A 17,701-nucleotide genomic window follows, 5' to 3' on the forward strand; every position below is an offset into this window, starting at 1 on the left:
ATAAAGCTGCGTCGAGATTTCAAAGCGTAATTTATCTGATGATGAAAGGAACTGTACATACCCGAAATTTGTTATGGATGCCTATGTTTGAGTCATGTTCTTTTAGTAATGTGTATCATGTGTTGGCCTAATACCAGTACCTCCATTAAAACTAATTTATAGAAATTGTACCTTCGAGGAATAAAATTGGCATGTATGTATTTCGGTCGACATGAACTAGTCTGTATATAGCAGCGGGGGTATTAATGGGTGAGCTAACGGGAAGCATGATAATAACATGGTATTGGTAAAGTAAAAGGTCAAACCATTAAAAGCCCCAGAATAAGACAGGTTATCTGTTCTCAAGAGATCTCCAGATAATCAATGTTATATTTACGGAAAATCAAACGCTAGTTAGATATTTTTTGTTAAAACCATTGATTGTCACGACGTGCTTGTAAGTAGATGTATTTTATTTTTTGACGGTCTTCAGGATGTCTTAAACGGAAATAAAGTAATTTGGAATGGTTCTAAGCAACTTCTCTAACTGTGGTGTCTGGATATATAAGAGCTAAATGTGCCTATCGTATGTTTTTATTTTGGCTTCAGATGTTATATAAATTATTTAGGTATTTATTCACATGTCAAGGCTATAATTAACTCTCTAGACCATCGGATGGCGGAGATTAAACAGATTGAAATAAAGTCGCCATTTAATGATTGAATTCAAAAATGGAGAAACGAGACTGCGTCTCGATTAACAAATTCCATAATGCATGTTTAATATAGACGTATCGCTTTGATTATATTTTTTGTTGTTCTCTATCCATAAATAATGCAGTGTGTGGGTGTGTGTGTGGGTGTGATGGAGTGGTGGATGTTGTGGTTGGGTGGATGAAGGTAGATAAATAGTGTGCATGGTTAACGCAGGTAAAGAAAATCGGGAGAGTTGAAGTGGTGGTCGTTAAGTTGTGGTGATTGAGTAGTTGGCGAGGAATCCGGTGAATGGAGAAAAAATGCTGGAACGGGAAACGGACATCCCAAGACTACGAAAATATACAAACCAATAGAAACACAAGAATGTATTGAACCAACCCATAAGAAGTAAAACATCGTTATTACATGTATGAACCCATAATTTATTTCTGCAATAAGATCATTTGATGTTTTGCAAATAAATCCATCTTTAGCAGATTTTCTGAACAACTTGTTCATTTTTATTATTTTATCCTTTTTATCACAGTATATTTCAATTTTAGTGTTCTGGTCTAAAAATATGAAAAAATACTTAACAGATTGTGTAAAATGGCACTTGTCCACCTTATTGCAGTAGCATCCTCGACTGTCAAAAATTATATCACTGAAGGTGGACAAAAGGTACACAAAGTCATCCTGATGTGGATTTCACTCGGTCGTTATGATGACTGATTGTCATTTGTATTATACGGACAATATCTATTTTTTATGGTTTAATACACACTGAACTGCACTTGAATTGATACTTCAACATTTTATTAGGAAACAAAATTAAAAAGACGCCCGTCTGAAGATTTCAATGAGAATCATAGGTGACGCTGGTTTGATTCGATCATATCCTATGTATAGTCTTCCCTCGGATTAAAGATATCCCTCAATTAAAGTTTTTGATAATGTAAAGAAGACAGGGAGAAAGAAATGAAAATGAAATGAAATGGGGTTTAACGTCCTACTATTCTGCTCCGACTGGGATAATGAAGACGTGCATACGCCATACAGTGTGTTATGACGGAAATTTTGGCCGGACATTATTGTCGCTACGGCCTACTCTTAGGCAGCGTCTTACTCACTTAGTCACCACATATGTACAAACAACATAAAATAATTAAATACTCTAAATATAATCAGTAACAATTCTTTAAAATACCATACAAGTAGGCCTGCTTCTAGTAAGAATTCGAAATAAAATCAGGTTGTAGCGCTCATAGCACACAGTATGGCGTATACCCGTCTTCATTAGCTTAGTCACTGCAGAAAAGTAGGACGTTACACCCAATTTTATTTCATTTGCATGTACACGTATTTCCATTTGGCAATTTAAAGTAATTTAACGCCATTATTAGTCCATCATGAGAACGACGCAAAAGGACAGCGTTGCAACATTAAAGACCCAAAATCCAACTTTACTGGTACAAGAACCCCATCGTATCCCATATAATTTCAACAAATATATGTATTCATGAAATATTTAATCCATCGAAGACACACATAAATAGCCAGTAACCCCCCCCCCCCCACACACACCCACACACACACCCACACACACAACCACCCACATACACCTGTTGCAGTAAACAGTTTTTGTTGTATGAATTATCATATCTACCAAATAATGTAATATTCTTAGTGACACATTCTGATATTCTGTCTGGTATAATTAATATACCATAATGTTTTGCGAAAATTCCACTCTAATGGATTCCCACAGCAGATAACATCAGGTAAGTCTCAGCGGTTGTGTTAGTTCCATCAGCATGCGAAACTATATGTGCTAAACATAAAAGAAACCCAGGATAAATAATTAAAAAATCATACTGTGTGCTAGACATAAAAAACAGCATAATATAACTATATAATCATATAGTATGCTAAACATTATATAACTAAAAGGTCATCAGTGTGCTAAAAACATAAAAAAAAATATGATAAATAACTATGAAATTAAGCAGTATGCTAAACCAGAACATACATAATAAAACACTATACATTATGCTAAACATAATACAAAATCATGATAAATATCTATACATTATGCTAAACATAAAACAAAATCATGGTAAATATCTATACATTATGCTAAAAATAAAACAAAATCATGGTAAATATCTATACATTATGCTAAACATAAAACCCGGGATAAATAGTAATACTGTATGCAGAATAATACATAGAAAATTGCATAAACAAACAGTGTGCTAAACCAGAAGATAAATAAATAAACATATAAACATACATTGCGCTAAAAAAAATATATGCTAAAAGAACTTGATAAATGACTAGCATATATACTGTGTGCTAAGAACTCAGGGTATATAACTATATAATACGATATGCTAAACAGTCGCAAGTCCTAATAAATAACCAGTGGTTGGAGAAATATAAACTCCCGCCTCATACCCCACAGAAATCTATAATATCCCGCGAGGTAAATTGGAAACCCATTTTGAAATCTAAATATACCACGTCTTTGTACACTTCCTGTATTTTACCCCATTTCGATTATTGTGATGTTATCTGGGATGTGTGCACCGATGAACAGACTAATAAACTACAAAACTTACAATTATATGCACTTAGAAGTAAAACGATATGTGGGACTATAAGGGTTATCAGCCATAAAATCTTAAACAATGAAACCGGGTTTATAACGCTACAAGAAAGGCGCAAACGACACAATCTGGCACTTATTCATAAAATTATTAATGATCTAACACCTGCATACCTAAAAGACCAATCTGAACGACAGACTCACCCTACCTGCAGAGAAGTGACTCTGACACAGTGAATAGCCATGATATCCATATGACGTTATCTAAACGTCACAGGTCATGAGGTCACATCAACAAACAAATGTAAACATCATCATTACAAGACACAATGTTACATTGTAAACTATAGCCTTCTTGCAACCTTTAGGACTGTATAATCCGTACAGAACGTCTTATCGCTTCTTCCAATGATTTTTCAGAAAAATAATATCAGCTACAACTCTAGATTTGACGTCGGCATATTGGCACTATTTTGTGCTTCGGTCGTGTCTATTTCAGATATACACAATCAATTCTGTTAATGGTTTTAGCGTGGGGATTGACTAAAAGTTAATATATTTCAGTTCTAAACAAAAATTTAAAACTTTAACGCAATTTTAAATAAATAGCCAAATTTTGGCTGGGATTACTGAGCAAAATGGCCATTCACTGTATACGTGCGAAAAAAAACCCCAGCTACCATTTAATTTTCGTACGTTAGTTACGTACGCTAAAAGACTTAATTCTATCCCGACGAAATACGATGAAACTCTTTCAGGATATCAATGCGAGATGTTTTTCAACAAAAGAATTGAACAAACTTGATATCATTATAAGAATTTCTCCGTCTCTGACTACTTTCAAACAAAAAGTAAAACTAAGTGATCTTATTATTCCAAATTCATTTTTACAAGGCAAAAGAAACAATCAGATTGTACATAGCAGACTGTGTCTTTCTTGTCGCGACATAAATTTTTACGACATATCTTCGAAGATCCATCATGCAGTTGCAGTCATCCATTTGAAGATTCTGAACATTTTCTCCTCTGGTGCCCCTTTTATTCAGATGCCCAATAAAACTCATTAAATCTTTCACCATTACATCAGCAATCAATTAAATCACTTCTATTTGGTACAGATCATCAAGGTACAACCAATAACATCTTTAAAATAGTACACGAATACTTTGATGTCTCCAGGCGTTTCAAGATTTAAGACAGTCTCTTTACTGTTCAATTTCAAATACAGGTTCAGGCGCTAACGACAGGCAGTCGCCTTCCAAAAGGCACTCCGGTACTCTACATCTAGTTTCGGCTGTATGACGGTAAGTGATATGTACCTACACCTATACAATTGCGATACGGCTACTGGTATGCTTATTAGGAAAACATGCCGCTTTTAGAAAAAAGTTCTCAAAATTAGGTGTGTAGAATTTTCATTGCAACTTGACCTTGTTTAAAGAAAATCGGATAAACTTGAATGAAAAACATTTTTCAAATGCGTCGTCATGGGCGACGCCGTTGGTAATCCGGAAACTTGAAAGAACTTGGAATGGCGGACCTCGTCATACAACCGAGGGTTGATGTAGGAGGAGTCAGCTGAGGTTTGCCGAGTGCCAAAATCGGGGTTGACATTTAAGGAGCTTATTCCGAGTTTAATAATCACCCCAGTTAATTATTTCAGTATCATATAAGAAATATCATACTTTCAGTTAAACATAAGTTTTGAAGTCATACAACACACTTAATTAAACTCGAAGAAACTATCTTTAAACGTAAAATTAATATTTGGTTTTGTTAATTTACCCCATAACAGTTTTATTGTTAACAACCGAAAACCCAATCAGGTAGAACCCTGTGTTAAAATATGATCCGCGCAAGTTTTGACGATTCGTTTTAGCCTGGCTGCAGGATTTTGGTAGAAATTTGTAAATAATCAACAAATAATTCTGCTATGTAACATTAAACCCACAAAATACCTAATCGATTTATGTTTCAGAGTGAATGGGTGTACGACCGAAATTATACGTTCTTTGATATATTTCACTGAATATAAGCCTGTAACCTTGAGTTTTCATACATATACATGTAATATACTTTAATAATATATGTATATAGTAAGGATATAAATAACTTTAATTAGTGATGTTGGTGCATTGTTATGAGCTTTCTTTTGTGGCAAGAATATTGGTTTAAAGATACTTTTAAGAAAGATGATTACAAGATCAGAGTAATGTCTGCATTTATTTAACAATGGATATTGTGTATTATCTTCATTAATGAACTACAATAGCATTGGGAAGGTTTTAACGAAGTAGGGCGTTACCTATATTATGTTGACATTGTTATTTTTCATAAAGGCCACGTAAAGAGAAGGAGACACTCTTCTTCTATTGCAGTAGAGCCAAGTCTTGCCTACTTTAGGGAAGTTGTATATTCCTAAAAAGCTAAGTAGACTGCACAACGCAGCATATTATAACTGTATCTACTCTAGCCTATCCAACCTCGTGGGTTTTCTCCTGGTACTCCGGTTTACTCTCACTACTAATGACTCCTACGCGCAAACGATTTATTGAAATAAAATTGTACGATATATATATATGTTAGTTTAGTACCGCAATAATCTGGTTTGCGTCGAATGGGCGTTAAACCCCATTTTTCTGTATCTACACTACACGTCGCGTCGTACAAAATGCGTCGCTTTTTTATGCAATAGCAAATCTTCCTATTCCATCCAACCAGATATATCATACAAACCCAACAGGATTTACCCTAATAAATAAAACTGCCCTTGACGTTCTAGAAGAACCTTTTAGCCAGATCCATAATAACAGGAAACTACAACTTGATCTTATGGAAGTTAAATAGGCTGTCGGTAGGAAGAATTTACGGTTACCAACTATGGCTTTAAATCTTTATGGTCAAAACCATTGCTCTATTGTATTGTAAAGATTGTTTTATAATCTAAGCAAATCCGATTAGAATACCTGTATAGATACTGATTTGACGTGTATAAAATAAACTATTGTTGTTTTTTTTAAAAGGAAATATCCAAAATAGTGACGGGAATGTCCAATGGCTGGATAGATGGATTAGAATAATTCTATTTTTTAAAAACACAATTAGTAATATCGAGGAGATGATCAGATAAAATGGTTAATTGGCCTTTATCTTCTGTGAATATTGATTTGTCGATTTTCCAGGTTGACTTTTAGTACCTTCTCTGTTTATGCCACTTTGTTTAACAATATCCCACACGCGTCCAAAAAAATATAAGACCCCGTGCTATCTCTAATTATGTTTCTCAGTGATAATCTTTGGTAGGCAAATAAAACTTCCATTTGCGAATATAAATTATTTTTTGTAGGCAAATAAAACTTTCATTGACGGATATCAATTAATGTTGAAATTTATTTGGTTATTCCGATGATGTGTTAAAATATATACAAAAATATTTCTTAGTGGTCTTATTAAATTATCCTGAAATATAAGCCTATCAAAATTCCTGTCCAGTGACGCTCATTGATGATCTCATTTTAAACTCATATTCGAATTACATCGTAATATATACTTTGTTCATTGATTATTAAATAATAAATAATCGATTCTGTTTATTAACTCACTGTTATAACCATAGTCATTTCAAGTTTGAAACATCCCAGTTCCTGCCCGGCACAACCCAAGTCCACAGAGGCACAAGAACACAAGACACACCAACGTAGAGCATCCTAAGATTTGGCAAGAAGCAAATAAATACACAGTCTTTTCACAATAATTGCTGGGTTCGTGTAATAAAGGTTCGTAGTAAGGCTGCCATATTGGAAACACCCAATAACTACCCACACAGTGCCAACCAATCAAAAACAGCGACAGCATGGTGTCCATTATTTTGAAAGTACTTGAGGCAAAGGCGTGGTCTGCTCCGTTAGCGTCATAAAACAAGTCCATACTCTCGTACCGTCGGATTTGAATGCTCTTCCATATCATGCCAATCAACTTGAGCAGTCCAAAACAACCACCAACAAGTAAATACACAGGAATTTTAGGCTGAACAGGACAATCCGTCAGATATTTAACACCTGAAATTAAAAGCATATAATATGATTATTATTAAAGAGGGCTAAATGGCTTAATTGGGTGTATATAGACAATGCCCGTCATATCTGCCATAAAAATAATAATATGGCGATACCCTCGATGACGGCCCACTGAAATACTGAAAATCGATACTTTGTATATTATCGAGGCATTGTTACTTGACAATCGAGAATATGAACTGCCAATCGACAATCGTCTTCCGCTCTTTATCAGGTGAATATCTCTATTCTTTGGAATCTTAAAATATACGAAAATGGTTCTAAAAAGCACCTTTTATAATATGAGTTTATATAAAGTAATTCATATCAGATTTTTAATTTTTTTATTGTAATTTCTAACCAATTATGTTCGGTGAAATACGCAACCAATCCAAATTGAACGGTAGTCATTTGCACATGCTTAGTCCATTCTATGCTTTTTATGTGTGCTTTTTGGAGGGGGCGGGGGTGTCGTTTGTGAATCAGAGATTATTAATTAGTTCTGAATTGTTTTCTGCCTAGCTCTAAAAAGTTCCTTACAACATTCCTCGATCTCTAAAGATGGGTCGTCATGGGGAACATTTTTTTTAAAGTAATGGTATGCAGACGCCATTACTAAATTTGTTTCAGAATGTTTAAACTATGCTTTTATACGTCACACATGCGGAAAGTGGAGTAGCGTTTCTTCCACAAGCAGTTATAACATAATGACTTATGTCATAGAGGCGTCCTGCCATATTAAAATACGTGTTAGTGATTGTAACATAAACCTGTCGCTATCAATACCCGGCTGGAGATCTTGGTAGTATTCCTTATGTCATTGCGTAACTATAACTTGTTGTTGGCATGTCTTATCTAACTTTCTTTGTCTGATAAACTATATTGAATGTTAAACCTTCATATGATGCTTGATACATTAGACAGGTGTCTAATGAGCTCCTTTGTCTCGAATACGTTTATAAACTCAGAACAGAAACGAATCTTCAGGCGGGTCCAGGAGGCCATGCTAGGCGGGTGCCTAGATCAAGGTACCTAATGGATACGAGTCAGGTCCAGGCAGGGCTAGGAGTTAGGTCCGGCCAGGACTGAGCGAAGGCCATGGGCGCCTTGGCACGAGACGGTACGAGACGACAGCTTCTGGAGTTAGCACACTCACGCTAAGCCAAGCTAATTAAGTCATGACTCCTTCCATATAGTTAGTTCTACGGTCGTTTACATCACGATGTTTGTACCTAATATTGTAAGAAGCAGAATAAAACTATTATTAGATGTATATACCAGTGTTGTCATCCAAGAACCTGATTAAAGTACAAATACTGTCACATATAAATTGATGCCGTAGACCAGAGCAACGCTTGAAGTCTTATACCACTAGACGACCACAGGCCACAGATTTTAGTATTCACAGGTAATTCTTTTTCTAAATCCTACCATGGCGACGGTTCATAAAATGACATTAGTGCTATGTATTATAATTTAACTGGAAATCTGCAGTTTATCATCACGCGTCATTAAATATCATGGTGTAGTTACTAAATTTAATATATTGCCTTTCAAGCTAGTAGTGGAACAGGAAAATGGCTAAAACAAAATTGTATATATATTATTTGTTTTAAAATGCGTCATGTTGTTTTTAAAAGATTATGAATTATCATTGGTTGTTTTGAACACATATTTTGGCTTTTAAATTTAGTAGTAGCTAAGTATTATCAGGCTAATAACTGCGAAGTGAAATGTTTTATGATTGTTTAATTATCTGGAATAGAGTTAAGCGTATCCTAATTGAGAGATATAGCTCTTTAATCACACGGTATTAACGGTTTTATCTCTTATAATTTTTTTTGTTGTTATTTTGTCTATATATATTTATGCCCCGAGGTTTACGGGAGACCCGATATTTACGGTAGAGAGTTTTATTTGTAATACCCCAAAGTTTTATTGGGAAATGCCCCGATATGTAACGGGAGAAGTTTATGTTAAGTGGTTTAACCCCAGGAGGGTTGTGCTCGGATTTAAGAGCGAACGTATCGTCTTATTTTGTGTTGTGTTTAAAAATTATAGAGATAAACCGTTAGTTCTTTCAAAAATATCTTATTTAAGATTGGTTAAATGTGTTCAGATCATTCATTATTCTTGAGATAAAACAATATGACTCCCTAATTTCAATTGTATCCATGTAAATAATACTGTAAATATCGTTAGATCGATATCTAAAGTCAAATCTGTTCCACTTGCTAATTTGATTAACTATTAATTAAGTTCACTCCATGATATATATGATAAGCAGATGATAAAACTTCGGCACGGGTGGCAGTTAATACTCTTCATATGCACATGTCATAACACGCCGTTTTGCCAGACGGTATGGAAAATGAAAAGACTACCGGTCAATAAGAAGAGCTGAACTAAACGGAGCAGGGAATATTCTGACCCCTCAACATTACTGGAACGAGGAAGGGCATCATATGTACCCCACCCCTACAGTTGGCTACGACAGTGCAGTAGCGGTCTAAGAAGATAATTACAGTAGTTTGTGTTCGCGATTCCACCAAATAATCGGTCTAAGAAGATAATTAGAGTAGTTTGTGTTCGCGATTCCACCATTTATGTGAATAATAAGAGTAGTCTGTGTTTGTGATTCCAGGATCTCGTTTGTTTTTTTTTTTCATTGACTCGCGTGTGTGACCGATTGTGTGTATATAACTTTTAAGTTCGTGTGTTTTTCATTGACCTTTTCATTTTGTTTAAAGACATTTTTGGATATTATGACATTTTACATGTATATATAACTTTTAAATTCGTGTGTGTTTCATTTACCTTTTCTTTTTGTTTATAGACATTTTTGTATACGACATTTTACGAGTGTTGTTTGTTTTTATATATTTTTTCATTATTATTATTGTTGTTTATATCTTAATAAGAGTAGTAATTATCGACTCCATAGGTATCTAATTTTGTAATAGTCTTTAAAAGTTATTTCATATAATTCATAACTTTATTCAAACAAAGAGAGGTATATAACATAATGACTTATGTCATAGAGGCGTCCTGCCATATTAAAATACGTGTTAGTGATTGTAACATAAACCTGTCGCTATCAATACCCGGCTGGAGATCTTGGTAGTATTCCTTATGTCATTGCGTAACTATAACTTGTTGTTGGCATGTCTTATCTAACTTTCTTTGTCTGATAAACTATATTGAATGTTAAACCTTCATATGATGCTTGATACATTAGACAGGTGTCTAATGAGCTCCTTTGTCTCGAATACGTTTATAAACTCGGAACAGAAACGAATCTTCAGGCGGGTCCAGGAGGCCATGCTAGGCGGGTGCCTAGATCAAGGTACCTAATGGATACGAGTCAGGTCCAGGCAGGGCTAGGAGTTAGGTCCGGCCAGGACTGAGCGAAGGCCATGGGCGCCTTGGCACGAGACGGTACGAGACGACAGCTTCTGGAGTTAGCACACTCACGCTAAGCCAAGCTAATTAAGTCATGACTCCTTCCATATAGTTAGTTCTACGGTCGTTTACATCACGATGTTTGTACCTAATATTGTAAGAAGCAGAATAAAACTATTATTAGATGTATATACCAGTGTTGTCATCCAAGAACCTGATTAAAGTACAAATACTGTCACACAGTTTTAGGCAATAATTATATCCATAATTATATCGGCTACTTAGAGTCAGCAACCAAAACATATAAATCTTTCCTTCGATACAATTGTAGGAAACCGGGAAATCCCACGCCATAGGCAGTGAAACATTTAGAGCAACCATCATTCGAGAAATAATTCAGATTTAAGCCTGATTAAGTCCAACTGCCAAATTTAGGAAGAGATGTATTTGGACTTTGTCGACCCCTCCGCACTTTATATGTGTATTAAGTGGAGTGGAACCTTTATACTGCATTCGGCCAAAAGTTACAAACTGTAATACTGTATTCGGCTAAGAGCTACAAACTGTAATCCTATATTTGGTTAAGAGCTACAGATTACAAGAGCTGGCTGAAAGATTCTAAACCTGAAAAGGATATATCGATTTGGTTAAAACAAACGTTTGTCACCAACAAGTAACAATCATTAAATGAATCATACGAAGTGCAACTGTAGTTTGCTTATTGTCTTCGTGCCAGATCATCTTGTGAACATATCCATAAAAATCACCAGAAAGGGACAAAACTGGCTATAGGGCAGTCATCGCAACCTAAAGGACTAACTCCAGCACACGTACATGCCGACATGCTCTCCACTTAAGGGGGCGATTCCCCTTTTTTTTCACAGTAAAGCAATGGGCTGTGGCATTTGAGCGTGACAGAGCCTTGACGATGACTCGCATCCTGGAAGGCCACCAACAGGAACCATTAGAAAAGAAAAATACCCGGGTGCATGACATGCTGATGACTGTTCGATGATTGACATCTCGACATATTGCCAGTGTTGTGGGCATATCTTTTGAGAGAGTTATGAACACATTATCGCCAACAAGTTAGGAATGACAAATGTTTCTGCAAGAAGGGTGCCAAAACTCTCGACTGTGGGTCAGAAACGTGTCAAATTCCCAACATCCTGTGACAATCTGCACCGTTTTGAAGCGGATCCTGGTCATTTTGTGCCCCGATTTATAACCATGGACGAGACCTGTTTCTAAATATAAATATGGAATTAACTAGCCGATCAGCTGTGAGCGACTTCTTTTAGGTGTTTATGTACCTCAAAGGGATAACTATGTAGAAAAATAAATGGAAGACATCGACTTTGTACACATCTTAGAACTTTTCAACCCGCTCTCATATATACTGTATTCGGCCAAGAACTACAAGCTATATTACTGTAAATCTCAAGATAACGATAATTCGATAAAACGCTAAAAGTTGGCATTGATTAGTTTGGTTTTTTAGACTCAATTTTATTGTATCGATAATATAATTTCAAACAATTATCGATTTTGTAAATAACAGCTTGGATTTGCTCAAATTCAACAACAATTTTAGTTATATTAAGCATACATGTTTTTGCTCTAATTTAAATATAAAACGTTCATTACGTCTGATTTATACGTTCATTATGAAATGGATGGTAATAGAAACATCTTTTCTTTGATGTTTTTAGTATATCATAAGAAAATAATATAAATTCTATTTAATCTATTGTCACAACATATAACGGTTGTTTTTTTTAAGCAATGGTTTTTCGGTAATATGTCCGCCAATGTGTCGCCACGTTATAGTAGTTATGGCCATGATTTTTCTGGTTTTTGTTTTTGTTGCTTAAAAATAAAGCATACTATTTAGATCGCGGAAGCTGGCAGATGATATCCGTTTTGTTTTGCCTAAAAAACTAAAATTACGTTACAATTTCGTTTCGTTTATTTGTACTATCATATGACAGCCAGCACAGAATACAAAAATAAAACGAAACGTAATTGACGTATAATTTAATCAATTTATAGAAGCTCTGATTAACATCAATGTTTAATCATACAATAACCAGTACACGAATTTTTACTTCAGCTGCTAAAGACCTGATGTACATGCTTTTATTTTACCGAACTAATCTGAAGATGCAGTATGTAAGATTTAGATAAAGGGCTTGCTATAATAATTTAAATATAGATGATGAAAAATGAATAACTTTATTCTGAGCGAAGTTATGAATTTTGACAACAGTTGTGTAGTCTCGATTGTCATTGCTGCGATAACAAATGCGGTCTTTATTTTCCATTTTAACGTCAACCGATTAAATAGAGCAGATGTTCTAATACACTTAATATCCAAGCCATCCGACATTGTTGATTATGGGTTTGTAATGTGAATAAATTTATGAATTCTGAATAATAATATATTTGTAGCCAGAAAAAAAAGACACGCAGTAAGCAGATTTAGCTCTTACACAAGTCATCTTTAATATTTCTGATTGGTTCGTATCAGGCATAATAAAACCATAGAATGTTGGTGACACACATTTTCTGTACTTGTATTGTGTGATTGTGACCAAAAGTAATCAACATTGGAGAGGGTTTTATCATATTCATCACGTCTTTAGCAAATTCACCATTAAATACAAATACAGGACGATTAATTTTACTGTGAGTTTACTCTGATATGAACAACCACGATTAAAATACTATATTTCAGATAATGAAATAAAAACCAATTTATTGTGAATAGAAAAAACTAGTTTCGCCAGAAAATTTCATTTCCCGTTTTCCTAAAACAAGAAATAATCCATTTCTGTTTCACGGAAAAACAGAAAATCCTTTGCACTGATTGAGTTATTACAGATACGGAATGTGTCAATTTATTTCCCGGATTAGGTGCTAAAAAGCATTGTCTCGTGAATTGTGCGCAAAAAAGGTTTTCAGAAAATTGATAGCTCTAGGAGACGCTTGACACTTTTACAATATTATTCTGGGAAATAAGTGTAAATTTATTTCTTCTATTTTACGTCCATGAAATGCTTTTAGTTTAGTTCCGAGGTTCTTGGCGTTTTTTGTTTCTACATATGACGAAGAGCATTGGATTATTTTACTTTTATATTAGCTAAACGTGTCTTAAAGCATAGTAAAAATACATTAATACAATAATAAAACCAAGTTTTAATATTGTTTCTTCGTTATTTTCACGCAACTTCAGAGCCACGTGATCTCGATGCATTGTAGAGACATGTTTTAATGACAAAAAAAACCCAACATTTTATTTGAGATATTATATTTTCGATTAAGAACGAATTTTGTTTTTTGACTGCATGTTTTAAAGGAGCTAACCCTCTAACACAATGGTTGTCTTAATATTTGAAATTAAAAACACCAATTAGAATTCAATGTTGGTCCATTTGAGGCTATATTGATGTTGTTATCTTACGGTGAAAATATGAGATCCTGATATCCAATACTTAATCCCTAATGGTTTCGGGCGCCGTTGGCAATAAACAAAAAAAATATATTCTACAAGACAATGCGGAATGACTGATTCACAACCGACAAATTAATACTTTGAAAAAACGTGTAGCGTAGAATGAACTTTGAAGGCATAAACGACTGTCGTTCAGTTTCGAAGTTTCACGTAATTCATCGAACATAATGGATTTGTAATTACAATAAAGATTTAAAAAAATGAATATATATCCATTTGTAAAGATTCATATTACATTAATATGTGTTTTTATGCCCATTTTCGTCAAGGAATAGAGCCATATGTCCTTTAAACACTTGTATAAAATTATGTAAAATTTGATTTCAGTCATAAACAGATAAGATTAAATTTGAGACCTGCATGTAATGATAATTTAGTTCAATTTGACCTATATCGTACTTGACAGTTTCATTCGTTTTAAATTACACATAAAATCGAACACACATATTTCAAGTGGCGCAGAAAATAATTTTACAAATCGTTTGGAATAAGAAACTATAATCTAATCATTGCGTTTTTATGACATGTTCCGTTAAAATATTTTTTTAAACAGTTCGTAAATGGTTGTTCATTCAGCAGTTATGCGATGTTAATAGTTCGGAAATCCTACAGTCCAATAACCAGCTATCCAACTAATGGGATGTCACGTAAGTGGACAATTTGGCATTTCGGAAATAAGACTTTCCTTGTAAACGATATACTGCAAATTAAAGGGCGTGTGGCTCTATTCTTTGGAACCTTTAAATAGACGAGAACGGATCTAAACTTACCTATTAAAGATCATCGGAAAAGCTTCATAAATGTTTTAAATAATGAAAGGAATTATGTCAACATGTCTTTTGCATAAGTATAACACGATCCCGATCTTTAATGTAATATGAATGTACATAAAGTGACTTAGATTCAATTTTTTAAAAAAAGATTGTAACGTCTAATCGATTAATTATGTTTGGTGAAATATGTGATCTGTACGGTGGCCCATATACGACTTTTGAATATTTTCTAGTTTGGGGTTTTATTTTTTTTAGTTTTAGGTTTGTTTATTTAGTTCTCACCTAGGTGTAATCGTTTTCACGGTAATCTTCTCATCAGAGAATTAGGACTTTGAAGTGATCTTTCTTGTCCGGAATTTGCTTTAATTATATACGACTACACACTTTTTGCCTATGCCAATTAATTATGCCGTGTCATGACATTAAACCGATAGAGCCTCCAATGCACCGCATCTTTACAAAACTTCCAACGTCATGAGTCAAAAGCATTAGTCACAAACACGGCCTTAAGACGACCATAGTCATAAGATATTTACTAGTTTAAGATCACACAATTAATGTTGCTAAATTTAGTGTGCTTCATTCAAAAAACGATTACCACCCTTGTTCCAAGACTGGTTTTGAACACTTTTGGCGATTTTTATACAAGGAGTAAGTTATGATCCATTAACAACAGACCGACTGTCATAATGATGGAAGTCACAACGCCTGGACTAACATGTAATGGTCTGGTAGCATTGCTAATGGTTCTGATATTATTACGATTTGGGTTTTTTAGAATGAAAACATGTTGCTTGGCTAATGTTAAATTGTGAATTTTTAACAGTAACAGAAATGGTTGACTCCTATTATAAGCCTACCCTTACATGTTCTGTCGCGACGTCATCCTTTCGACGATCATGGCTCCATGTGCAATTATCGGAACAAAAACAATTTGAAGTAGTATATCGTCTTTCGTATGAAGCATACTTTAATTAAAAGTGAAAATATAAGCTGAAGTAAAGTGTACTTCAGTTGAAAGACTATGTCCATCCTGTTCTAAATCTGGTTTTGAATATTTTTTTGCGATTTTTCAACAAGGAGTTAAGCACAATTGTTGGTAGACAGATTGTCAAAATGGTTACGTTCACGGACCATTAAATAACATGTAAGTGTATAGTAATAAACAAAATTTCTGCTACTACATCGAGACCCATATAGGGTCCACAACCTTGATATACCATATTTTTACGCTATAGGAGAACGAGGGCGGCCATTTTGTCAGTCAGTTTTGGGCCGATTTTCACGAAGTTAGGGTGTAACGGTGATATAATAATACGGTTTTTTTTTAAATCGGATAAAAATTATAACCTCTATAGGGTCCACAAGCTAAAAACGTGATTTTTCGTACAATCAAGGGACATAATTCAGGAAGTTACGGTCCGATATGCGCGAATATCGAAAAAAAAACGAGATCTTTGGGTTATAAACTTACATTTCAAGTTTTAACAAAATCGGATAAAAATTGTGACCTCTATAGGGTCCACAAGCTAAAAATGTGATTTTTCGTACAAACAGGGGCCATAATCCATGAAGTTTCGACGGACGTCCGAACGGACAGGGGCGACGACAATATACGTCCACATGAAAATGTGGGCGTATAGAAAGACCCATGCATTTGTTCTTTGGACAATTAATGTACATCAATTGACGGACTTCCATTATTGACATGACGTCACAATTCCAAGATGGCTGCGATGACGCAGTTCGTAGGCCTAAGCTGAAACTTATTTTTGACAAGTTTGCATTTTCATGAAGTTTACCTGATATATCAATGTTTTGAAATTCATTTGCAATTCATATCATAATTATCCATAATTTTGTTATTTTTTTTGATTAAATCATCTAAATTTGGGATATAATGTGTATATAGAATATGTTTTTCTTGTCGGTCACTTTTGGCGCTATTGACAAAAATAACTCTTGTCGTATCTTGTCGGTGCTTAGTAAGACTGAAATAGGGTCATGACAAGTTGCCTGTTGGATGATTAATTAGAATTCACCCTGATAACCTGACCATCGGCAATTTGTCTGGCTAGTAATTCCACAATAAAAGTATTTGGTAGCTTCGTAGTAATGTCTATGTACTGTCGGTTAAATCCCAACTATTTAACACTGTCCCGTTCTGTTACTAGGCTTTAATCCACTTCCTTATAAAACCCATTCATTAAGGTATATGTTGAATAACTGTGACAGCTTAGATCAACACACAGTCATTAGTTCGGAGCAACAAGAAGTTCTTATGCCTATTAGTGATTTAAACTACGCGAGTTTTCTAATAAAATTTGCATGTTAGACCAGCATTTAGATACTTGGCAAGTGTATTAAGCACATGACTGTCTTCCATTGAGACATAGTCTTTGTTTTTTCTCTGTTTCTAATTGTTTTATATTTATTGGAACCTTTCAATCCAAGATCCCCAAACACACGATATCCCGCTTTATTACACTGGGGGGATATTGATCTAATACCATAAAAGATGTTCTTTGTGAACTTCCTGACAGATGTGATCAAGCCAGGAGCGTACATGTCGTCGATGTTTATGTTGAATCATGCTGTCCGCGAGGTTTATGTTGAATCATGCTGTCCGCAAGGTTTATGTTGAATAATGCTGTCTGCGAGGTTTATGATGAAC

At 34.6% G+C, this 17,701-nt stretch overlaps 1 protein-coding gene across 2 annotated transcripts in view; it reads right to left on the minus strand.

The window, feature by feature from the left end:
• Window positions 1–3,638: 3,638 nt before the first annotated feature.
• The window catches only part of LOC126830767 (transmembrane protein 272), a 74,834-nt gene continuing 60,771 nt past the window's right edge, over window positions 3,639–17,701 (minus strand). For both annotated transcript variants that reach the window (XM_050561172.2, XM_050561173.2), the window contains one exon: window positions 3,639–7,341. In XM_050561172.2, the coding sequence (XP_050417129.1) occupies window positions 6,905–7,341 (437 nt within the window). In that variant the 3' untranslated portion in view covers window positions 3,639–6,904. The remainder of the gene's footprint in view (window positions 7,342–17,701) is intronic.

Source organism: Patella vulgata, chromosome 8 (assembly GCF_932274485.2).
Source record: "Patella vulgata chromosome 8, xgPatVulg1.2, whole genome shotgun sequence".
Lineage (NCBI taxonomy): Eukaryota > Metazoa > Mollusca > Gastropoda > Patellidae > Patella > Patella vulgata.